At 47.8% G+C, this 10,623-nt stretch overlaps 2 protein-coding genes across 2 annotated transcripts; one reads left to right on the plus strand and one right to left on the minus strand.

The window, feature by feature from the left end:
- The first annotated feature begins 1,681 nt into the window (after positions 1–1,681).
- LOC132220495 (late cornified envelope protein 3D-like) lies at positions 1,682–2,310 on the plus strand. The gene has a single exon (XM_059673644.1). The coding sequence runs from the start codon at positions 1,742–1,744 to the stop codon at positions 2,045–2,047; it is 306 nt and encodes a 101-aa protein (XP_059529627.1). The 5' UTR covers positions 1,682–1,741; the 3' UTR covers positions 2,048–2,310.
- Positions 2,311–9,150: 6,840 nt separating this feature from the next.
- LOC132220501 (late cornified envelope protein 3D-like) lies at positions 9,151–10,206 on the minus strand. Its single transcript, XM_059673655.1, has 2 exons — positions 10,140–10,206; positions 9,151–9,721 (listed from the first exon to the last, which is right to left on the minus strand). The coding sequence occupies exon 2, from the start codon at positions 9,702–9,704 to the stop codon at positions 9,396–9,398; it is 309 nt and encodes a 102-aa protein (XP_059529638.1). The 5' UTR covers positions 9,705–9,721; positions 10,140–10,206; the 3' UTR covers positions 9,151–9,395.
- Positions 10,207–10,623: the final 417 nt, after the last annotated feature.

Genomic DNA, 10,623 nt, shown 5'->3' on the forward strand with positions numbered 1-10,623 from the left:
CTGTTACCTGCATGCCCCCCACTGGGGATCAAGCCTGCAACCCTGGCAAACGCTCTATCCACTGAGCCAAACTGGCTAGGGCACCATTTAATTTTAATATAAATGATTAATGTTTGTTGAAGTTCTGAATGTAATCTTTTTGAAAAAAATAGCAAAATGCAGTCACTGTAATAGTAGAAATAAGGTCAATGAGAAATTTATCCCTAGTACTATCATACGATCCAATGAGACAATAGGGTTCAGATTTTATTCAAAAACCATCCTACACAAACCTTAGAAATTATCAGATCTGTTCTATTGGATATGTTGCACATAACATCACCATCATCATCAGCCTCACCATTAGCCACACATTGAAATCATTCTCCTGACTCCAAATAACTCTCTTAAATATTTCACACTCATAGGAAATTTTTATAATCAATATTATATATCCCACAGGAAACTAAATATAAAAAAACTGGATTTTTATACTATATATGAGTCTCATGATCTCCACTATTGTAGATAATTCTGGTATTTTGTCAGCTCATTTATACTAGCATAATTCTACTTTAGCTTCAGTTCTCTTGGGGGCTCCACCCACCAAGACAAGGTCTGAATCCCATTCTCCATCCGTTTCTCAACTTGCCTCTTTCCCATGGCCCATTGGCCTCAGATCACCAACATCCCCAGAGATGAGGAGCTGATTATACCTGAACAAATCATGACCCTTGGCACCATGCAGAGCAATAGGGAACTAATGCCTGAAAGATAGAGATAGCAAAGGACGGTCACAAGGTAACAAAGATAAATGTTTACTTCTCTGATGTCTGTCCAGGTAAACGTGAGATGCTCAAGATCAGGAAATGTGTCATATGCATCTATCTTTACCTCCTCACTGCCAGGCACAAATGCAAGGGGCAGAGCCAGAGTTAAAGCGTCTGAGCTGAATGAGTGAAAGGAGACATGGCAGGACCCCAGCATACCTGGGGAGCAGTCATCAAGATTTCCTGGTTCCCTCTTGCCAGGCATCTTGGCATGTGTGCAGGAAGAAGCTGCAGACCGGGAGGGGAGTGTGTGGCACTGTCACCTCCCCCTGCTTGTGAAAGCAGCAGCATGCCCAGTCCCTGTGTCACAACCCAGCACAGGATAAAAGGGCTCCTGCCCTGGGCTCCCCATCCACAGCCTCCTCAGGAACACTTATCCTGCCTCCTCTGCACCGGGTGAGTGTCTGTAAGGGGACAGGCCTCAGCTGGGAGTGATGGGAAGACGGGCCCAGACTTCAGTGGGGAAGAGGGACTCAGAAGTGTCCGGTGTGGAAGCAGCACGAAGAGGACCTTGGAGGGCAGCAGGGCATAGGAGAGGGGCAGTGAGCAAGGAACCTCTGTGGGATGCATCCAGGTCTGTGAGCTGGCAGGGCCCTGGCTGTCAGCATCCCCTCCAGTCCTTACCCTGGAAGGTGCCCACTTGCCAGAGGCCTTCTCCGGGCGCGGCTACAGGGCTGCGTTTGCTTCCATGCTTCCAGGAAGACAGGCGGATGCGGAGTCCTTTTGGAAAGAGGGCCAAGTGAGGGGACTGTCTTTTCAGCTCATTTTAAGTTGAGAGCCGTTTCTGTTTCCTCTTGAGCATCATAGCTGAGGAGGCAGCTGGTGTGAGGAGCAGGGGCTTTATCAGGCTGTTCCTGGAGGAGACACTGGCCTGGAGCTCTTGCGCTGACCTTTTCCTTTAACCAATCCAGGCTCACTCACCTCCTGCCGAGATGTCCTGCCAGCAGAACCAGCAGCAGTGCCAGCCCCCTCCCAAGTGCACCCCCAAGTGCCCCTCCCCGAAGTGCCCCCCAAAGAGCCCAGCACAGTGTTTGCCCCCAGCCCCCTCTGGCTGTGCTCTGAGCTCTGGGGGCAGCTGTGGCCCCAGCTCCTCGGAGGGTGGCTGCTGCCTGAGCCACCACAGGCCTCACCGCAGGTCCCACCGCTGCAGGCGCCAGAGCTCCGAGTCCTGTGACACTGGCAGTGGTCAGCATCCTGGGGCCTCGGGCTGTGGCCACAGCTCTGGGGGCTGCTGCTGACCTGGATCTGATGCTGAGACAAGTGACTTGAGAGGAGACAAAGTTCCAGGGACCAGCCTCTGCCTAGTGTGTGCCCTCTCAGCACCCGCATGTGTGCCCTTGGCCGGCGCTGAGGTGTCTCTGGAGAGCAGCTGAGAGCCTCAGTGGCGCCTTCTCGCCACACTCCAGGGCCCCACAGCGTGCCCACGTCCAGCTCTGCGGGAACCTGCACCATCTACCCCGTCACCTGTGTGTGACCCTGTGAAAAAATAAAGTTTTTGTTTCCTCAGCACCACTAGGCTCTTTGACTTTGTTCCAACCCAGGTTGCTCTGGGAGTGTCTCCTCCCCTCTGTTCCTCAGGCCACCACTACCTTGGGGCAGAGGCAGGTCCTGACTCTAGGCCAGAAAACACAGCATTTCCATTTCCTGCAAAAGGGCCTGTGGGGACACTTTGTGTTGGGGCAGGAGGAGGAAGGGTGCTGGTTTCAGCCCCACACCAACGAAAGGAAAAGATCCCCACAACATGATGTGGGAAAGGGTCTGACTCAAGCCTAGGCTCTGCTGGAGGTGACTTCCACCATCAGAATCCAGAAGGGATTCCAGGATCCCCAACCATGAGCCAGGGGCTGGGAGGCAAAGAATGGGAAGTCTGGCCAGAAAAGAAGTTGAGAGACCAGAGTAGGAAAGAGAGGCCATGGGAGGATTATTAACTCAATTTCTTCAATGAGGATCTGGGGAAGAATGACGAGAGATAAAACTGAAGAGGTTGTAGATATAGGGGAGACGTTGGGCTCTAAAATATCTGATGTGAGAAAAGTGGAAAGAAGAGAAACATGGAACTGAGAAATGGTCCAGGTTTTAAAAATAAAGATAATCTTAAGATCAAATATTTCCTTAGCACATTTATGAACCAGGAATTGGTTCTTGAGTTAATCCTCCCAACAGCGCTGGGATGTGGGTACTCTTATTATCTCAGATACGGAAACATCATCATCACCACACATTTTGTCAACTTGCAGAGCATCCCAATGACTCAAGAGAGACTAAAACGAGGTATTGCAAAAGCCTCTGGCCACAGTCTCTTCTGATGCTTTTCATGACCCCAGGCTGTACTTCTGAACTAAGAAATTTTTTTTTTTAATATATTTTATTGATTTTTTACAGAGAGGAAGGAAGAGAGATAGAGAGTTAGAAACATCGATGAGAGAGAAACATCGATCAGCTGCCTCCTGCACACCTCCCACTGAGGATGTGCCCGCAACCCAGGTACATGCCCTTGACCGGAATCGAACCTGGGACCCCTCAGTCCGCAGGCTGACGCTCTATCCACTGAGCCAAACCGGTTTTGGCTGAACTAAGAAATTTAAGAGGAAATGAAAATTGACCTTAACCTGGACAGATGCTCTTTCCTATTTGGGCCTTTTGATAGAAGAGAGACTGACTCTGTTCTAATTGGATTTTTATGGCATCTTGTCTCTGTGTAATCATGGAAGAGAATAAACTCTTTTGACAAAAGCTTCCTCAAGGGTATCTTGAAAGATGAATACATCTCTCAGAACATGTTTAGGAAGAGGCTGAGGACATATTGAGGACCCATGGCCTTGTCAGTCACACAACCCCTCAAAAGTCCAATAAAGATGCTTATTAACCCCATACTCCTCTTGTTGCCTCCAATGTGGACCCTCTGCTTCCCTCTCCTCTGATGGAGGCCTGGGCTTCTCTTACAGGCCCTCCTAGCTCAGGTCCTGCACTTGATGGACATTCAGCTGATTTTGTGGAAGCCAGTAAAAGCTGATTCTGAGTAGGCTGTGGACTGAGAAGTCCAGGGCAGGGGCCCCTGGGTTTGTGATGCTCAGCATGGGTATGCTGCTGGAGGAGGGTGATAGCACCTAACGCTCCCAGCTCAGTTCTGAGCATAAGACAATATGTCTGACAAAAGGGAACTAGGAAACCCTGGTACTTGCTCAAATACTTCTCACACAGGCCTACACGTGTACTTGACAGAGGCCATGTCCCATGTTCATACTTTGCAGTGGAATGTAGTCTGGAATATGACACACATGACCTAAAATAAATGAATTGTCTAGCTGGACAGACAAATGAATAAGGCGTCTACCCCCTGTGATAAGTGCTATAAAATAAGTGACTAACTACAAAGTCCATAGTTCTTTGGGTGCCCTCTTTTTCTCCTGCATGTTCTCTGGTAAAATTGGGTACCTAATATAATAATCTCTTGTTCTCGGGGGTGGTGACTATGCTGAGAACACTGGACATTCAGGGTGAGCTGTGTGTGGGAAATGGATGGAGGGGTTAGGCCAGGGGAGGTGGGATCAGGAGAGAAACTTGCTGGCACTCAGGAAGCAAAGTGGGACACCTGGGCAGGACAGGTGTGGAGCCAAGTCAGTGTTCGATTGAAGGGTAAGTATAGAGAAGGGAACTACAGTTGGAGTGATAAGAATCACAATTAGCGTATTACAAAAATCCTTGCGATTGAAATTTTATGCTGAATTATACTGAACTGCACTGAGGTTTTTGTCTGGGATGTAGATATGGGGTCTCCCTGAGATTCAACACAGCCCAGAAGGCAATGCCTGAATGAAAATGAAACTTTCGTTTTGTAACTCTGAGTTCAGGTGTTTGATTAAGCAGTTAGAAGCCCTCTGGAGATCTCTGTTCCAAGGATTTCTCCCGGGTCTTTCTCCCTTTCTACTACTAGCCAATCAGTAATGCAATTCCAAGGCTCCAGCCATGTTCTCCTAATTGCCTTTAGAACCTTCCTTCTTGTTGTAAGTATCCACAACACCAAGAAATTCGTGTTTTGTGGTCAAACAGACTGTGAAATATTTCACAAGATTTCAACCCCGAAAAAACTTTTTGTCCGTAAACCTCACCTCACCTCCAGGCCCTCCGTTCCTATGAGTCACCTGTGGGTGATCAGGAATCCATCTTCTCTCTTCTCCACAATGTTCCAGGCTCCAGCATTCCCTGTAGGTCAGCTCAGGGCCTGGAAGTGCTGAGGAATGGGTGACATCACTGAGCACAGAATGCGGGGTTTTCATGTGCCAAGGATAGAAGGCAGGTGGGTGGTATTGAAAGGAAGAGTCATTAACTCACAAAGGCATACACCCTGATCTTACAGCATCCAGGAAGGAGGAGCTAAGCAGTTACAGAGAGAGGAGGATGGGCTTTGAAGATTAGAGAGAAGGAGATCCTTGGAATAACCTAGAACCTTCTATAGGAACTTCTTAGATCAAGTCCCATGAAGTAGAGGAGAGACAGTTGGAGGGTGTGAGCATCTTGTGTGCTACTCACCTGTCATCCACAGAATAACCCTAAATCTTTCTGCCTCAATTCCTCCCTCCCTCCCTCCCTCCCTCCCTCCCTCCCTCCCTCCCTCCCTCCTTCCCTCCTTCCCTCCCTCCTTCCCCCCCCCATCCTTTCCTTCCTTCCTTAGCATATGTTGAGCTGATCCAGCTTCTTGTAATCTCCATTCTAAATCCTCCATATCTTTCAAGGCAGGTACCAAGAGTTTTCCTATGAGAAAAGTCACAGGACTCTTCAATACCCTGTCTTAGCCTTCCTGTAGGCCTGCCATTTTAATTTTTTTCATCCATCCATCCATCCATCCATCCATCCATCCATCCACTCAGTAATCAAGCAGGATGTGCTGCACTGCTATGGCGGCACACCATGCATTCTGCTATACACAAGGAATTGGGAAATGAGTAAGATTTGGTTCCTGTTCTTGAGTAGATCACAGAATAGCGGGGCAAATGCACAAGTAATAAAATAAGCATGATCTGATGTGGTCAGTGCTGCAACGTGTGTGTGGTGTCCACAGGCCCCAGGTCAGAGCCTTTGGGTATCAGCCCCTTTTTGCCTGCAGTAACTCTGAGGGGGAGGATGCAACCAGAGGTTGTCACCTGCTATCATTTAAGGGTTTTAGTCGAGATGAAGTCATGGGCCTGTAAGAACAGTGCTTGGACAAGTGGTGGGAACAGAGGTGGAGATCCTTGGTCTGCCCGTGGGCAGCCAGCCCAGATGGCAATGCCAAGAGGAACTCATAGAACTTGGGGGTCCTCCCAGGAGGGCTAACACGTTGCTAAGGGTGTTACTGAGGGGACACTGGAGAGATCTCAGACAACATGTAAGGGGCTGAATAATGGGCTTGATAAACATTCATTTAAAGTCAGAGATTCCTGAGTTTGAATTCTTGCTTCTCCACTAAACGGCTGGTACCTGGAGAAAGAAAAAGCTATAAAGTGAAGGAGGCACCATAGACCAAAGATGTGAGGAATAAAATCACAGATAGAGACAAGAAATCTAGTTGCAGTGACCTGGTTTGCTAACTAAGACACATCTGAGGACCATTGTGTCAGTACCATAGTGACTGTGATATTTATTCTAAGAGCTCCAAGAGTAGTTTGGGGAGGGAGTGATTCCAGTTGGCTAGGGCGGCTTAGGGAGATTGGCTGAGCTATGAATCATATTTAATGGGTGTGGTGATGATGAGGGTGAAAGGGTGAAGCTTATGTACACCAAAGTAGGAGTGATTGACCAAGAATTTTGGGAATTACCATTATGTAAGCTGTGTGGTATTTTTCCATTGCATTTTATTTTACCATTAGAGATGCATTGTTCTCTGAAACATCATATTTAAAAATGAGACAAGTCACCCTAGCCAGTTTTGCTCAGTGGATAGAGCGTCGGCCTGGAGAAGGGTTCAGTTTCAATTCCAGTCAAGGGCACGTGCCTTGGTTGCAAGCTCTCCCCTCCCCAGCCTGGGCCCTGGTCAGGGCACGAGCTGGAGGCAACCAATTGATGTGTTTCTCTCACATCGATATTTCTCTCTGTCTTTCTCTCTCTCTGCCACTCTAAAATCAAAGGAAAAATATCCTCGGGTAAGGATTAAAAAAAAAAAAAGAATGAGACGAATCTTTCAAATCACAAATATTCATTACAATATTGACAAAGTATTATAGTTTTTATAAACATTGATGAAAATTATGTGTCTGATTATCCTGTTATAGGAAGACCTATAGGTGTAACTATCCCTTTTTAGGTGATCGAATAAGTAATATTCATGGGAAGAAAGGAGCACCCCTGGGAAGATGTCTTTTCACTGTGGCTGTGGCATGAGGGAGGTGGGGAGACTGGGAAGGGCCTGAGGACAGAGGCCTGCTCACGCACTAACATTGTCTCATTAGTATGAACAACTTATCCCTCTCCTTCCTTGGCTTTCGATGTGGAAGCTAGCAAATGCTCATGTTCTTTTTTGTCACCACCAAAGCCACTATCTCTGTGTCAATATTTTATCCAAGCTGGGGGTCTTCTCCGGGTGTATTAAACTAACACCATGTCCACTCAGGCCCAGAGGATGAGAGGCCGGCTGCATAGAGAGCCACCCTGTTTCACTCTGCATTGCAAGTAAACTGGGAACTGTCGCCCACAGATGCATCTGAATGTAAGCTTCCTAGAGAAGAAACTTTGTCTCTCTGATTCTCTGCTGTTTCTAGTGCCTAGAATTGTGTCCATCATAGGTACTCAATAAAAATGTATTTTTTTATTGATAATTTTTTTATTGAGTGGCTAGGACTTGGTGTCACCCTGATGCAGTCTTTGGAATCTATTTTTTTCATTGCTGGGACCTCTCTTTTTTGGCTCCATTTTTATGATGCTCTTTATTACTTTTAGCTTCCCAATATCTCTTTGGTGTCTCAGCCAGGACCTTTATAAGTTGATCCTGCTCCCTTTTCACTCACTCAGATTTGACTCAACCATGAGCGGTAATTCTGTCAGTTCTTTAGAGTGGCACTTTGAGGTACTTCTGAGATTCTAAGTCTTCTTTAAAAGCCCCTGGAAGATGGTGTGTTTTAATTCTCCAGTTTTTCTAGGTCATGGTGGACTGTTTCAGGTCGGCACAGAGCTGTTGGGCTTGTGTGTTGACTTTGCTAAAAGCCTGGTGTTCAAGGTTTTGCTGGTCCTATCTGTAGAGGCATAGCCCTTCCTGGGTGCCAGGCTCGCCCTCCCCTTTGCAAGACTCACATGTTTCCTGCCCCTGGCTGAGCATCTCTGGTGATTTCTAGCTGAACTTAAACTCGTGGCTAGAGCTGTGGCTTCTACTTCAAGGATTCATGTCCCAGTTTGTTAGACCTGGTTGGTGTGTCTGGTATTATACTTCTTCAGGGTCTTTTTAATCCCCAAGTTTTAATAATGTTCAGGCTTGATAAAATCTTTCTTTAATTTAATGAACGTATGAGATTGTCCAGCCCCCCCCGCACCCCCCCCCCCCCCCCCGCTTGCTCTACTACTCAGTTCTTAACATCAGTTTCTCTTCATATTTGCCATTTGATTGTGATTTGAGCTCTATAACATTTCTCTGGCTTTCTGGCAGTCCAGGTAAGATGTTACTCTTGGTTCATTGTAGGAACATTATTTCAACCTCAGCAACATCTGAGTTTTATAATTTAAGCCAAAACATGGAACTGTATTGAGCTTCATGGTTGTGTAGAGTTCAACAGTTAATGAATGTTTACTCCTTAGATTACATTGACATTCTCATGTTCTCTTTTTCATTCTAAATTTTCATCTCACATACATCAATTATCTCACTGATTAGACTCACAGCCACATTGCTCCCCCTAGACCTCATTAATGTAAATACTTGTCACCTCCCATCTCCTGTATTTTTATGGAGCCCATTGAGTTAACTCTCCTTCCTGAGGCATACGTCTCCTTCCTCTGCCAATTTTCTGTTTCCTTGCCTCCTGATTCCCTGTTACTTAATTAGGACTCTGAAACAGCTTATCAAAATATATACAAGTCCCATATCATACAGTGCCAATTCCCAGATTATATCAACACCCACTCAGGTTTCAGAGGAAAAATCAATCCTTTCACTGAGAGTTGCAAGGACTCAAAGCAATATGACTCTCACCCTTCTTTCTATCTCCATTCCAACCTAAAATCTCTTCACAGACCTTCTATGGGTGGAGGGGAAACTGATCTATTTTTCTCGGGTCCAAAACTAAGATTCTGCTCCGAGTTGTGTTGTGTTGACGGAGGAACTGAGAGGAGGGACAGAGTGAAATGACATGCAAGCCACCCATGGTAATGAGGAAGAGAAACTTTATTTTTTTCACAGGCCCAGGCACTGCCAATCATTGTCATGTGCAGAGGGTGGGAGGATTGTGAGATCCTGGACATCAGACTGGAAGATCGGCTGGAGGTGGAAACTCTGCCTGGGAACATCCCAGCTCAGACTGGGCAGGAGAGCATGGGGTGTCTGGGAGAGGCTGGGTCTGACTGGGGCTTTTCCTCTGGCTTCTTGTCTCCTCTCAAGTTGCTTGTCTCAGCATCAGATCCAGGTCAGCAGCAGCCCCCAGAGCCGTGGTGGCCACAGCCCGAGGCCCCAGGATGCTGACCACTGCCAGTGTCACAGGACTCGGAGCTCTGGCGCCTGCAGCGGTGGGACCTGTGGTGATGCCTGTGGTGGCTCAGGCAGCAGCCACCCTCCGAGGAGCTGGGGCCACAGCCGCCCCCAGAGCTCAGAGCACAGCCAGAGAGGGCTGGGGGCAAACACTGTGCTGGGCTCTTTGGGGGGCACTTCGGGGAGGGGCACTTGGGGGTGCACTTGGGAGGGGGCTGGCACTGCTGCTGGTTCTGCTGGCAGGACATCTCGACAGGAACTTGACCTTGAACAAATAAAAGACATTTTGAGCTCAGAAGCTTCAGAAATTTCAATGTCTCCTCCCCACAGCTTTTGTCAAACACTCATCCTCCATGATGACCAAGCTGCCTGCTAAGCCTCAGAAGGGAAAGAAATGGGAACACGGAGGGGCCACATGCATTTGGATAAAACCCCTTCAAGAATGCCAGATGGACCATGTGCACCCCTGACAGCATACTCAGCAGGAATGGGAAAGAGTCCTCAAGACCTTGGCTTTTGGGGCTCACAGCCCCCTGACAGGTGCCTGAGTGGCTCCTTCCTCACCATCACCCCGACCCCCCTCCACTGCTGCCCACTGTGGGCCTCTTCCCCCTGGTTCTGTTCAGATCTGAGCCCCTCTTCCTACGCTCCCAGCTGAGGTCTGTCCCCTTCCAGACACTCACCGGATGCAGAGGAGGCAGGAGAAGCTGTTCCTGGGAAGGCTGTGGATGGGGAGCCCAGGGCAGGAGCCCTTTTATCCTGTGCTGGGTTTGTGACAAAGGGCCTGAGCATGCTGCTGCTTTCACAAGCAGGGGGAGGGGACAGCGCCACCCACTTCCTAGTTGCCTCCCTCAGTGTCTTCCTGGGCAGGAGCCTAACGTTTTAATAAGATGGAACCAGGATGTCCTTGTGACTGCCAAATACTTCCCATTCAAGTCTGCCTTGGACCTGCGGCTGTACATTCATTCATTCATTCATTCATTCACTTCCATGCATGGACACAGGCTCTTTTACTTCATTTAGCAGTAACAATGTAGAGATACTTATGACATGTGTCTTCCCTTGAGTATCTCACAGCCTAAATGGGCCATCACTTAGACAAAGAACTATAATGGATCTGGTGAAATAGATACTATCATAGGAGTGTTTACAAAGACCTCAAGCCCA

The sequence above is a fragment of the Myotis daubentonii genome, chromosome 18 (genome assembly GCF_963259705.1).
Source record: "Myotis daubentonii chromosome 18, mMyoDau2.1, whole genome shotgun sequence".
In the NCBI taxonomy this organism is placed as follows: Eukaryota; Metazoa; Chordata; class Mammalia; order Chiroptera; family Vespertilionidae; genus Myotis; species Myotis daubentonii.

What these genes read in the sequence shown, in the direction of transcription:
- LOC132220495 (XM_059673644.1), top strand. Translation starts at nt 1,742, where the DNA reads ATGTCCTGCCAGCAGAACCAGCAGCAGTGCCAGCCCCCTCCCAAGTGC.
- LOC132220501 (XM_059673655.1), bottom strand. Translation starts at nt 9,704, where the DNA reads ATGTCCTGCCAGCAGAACCAGCAGCAGTGCCAGCCCCCTCCCAAGTGC.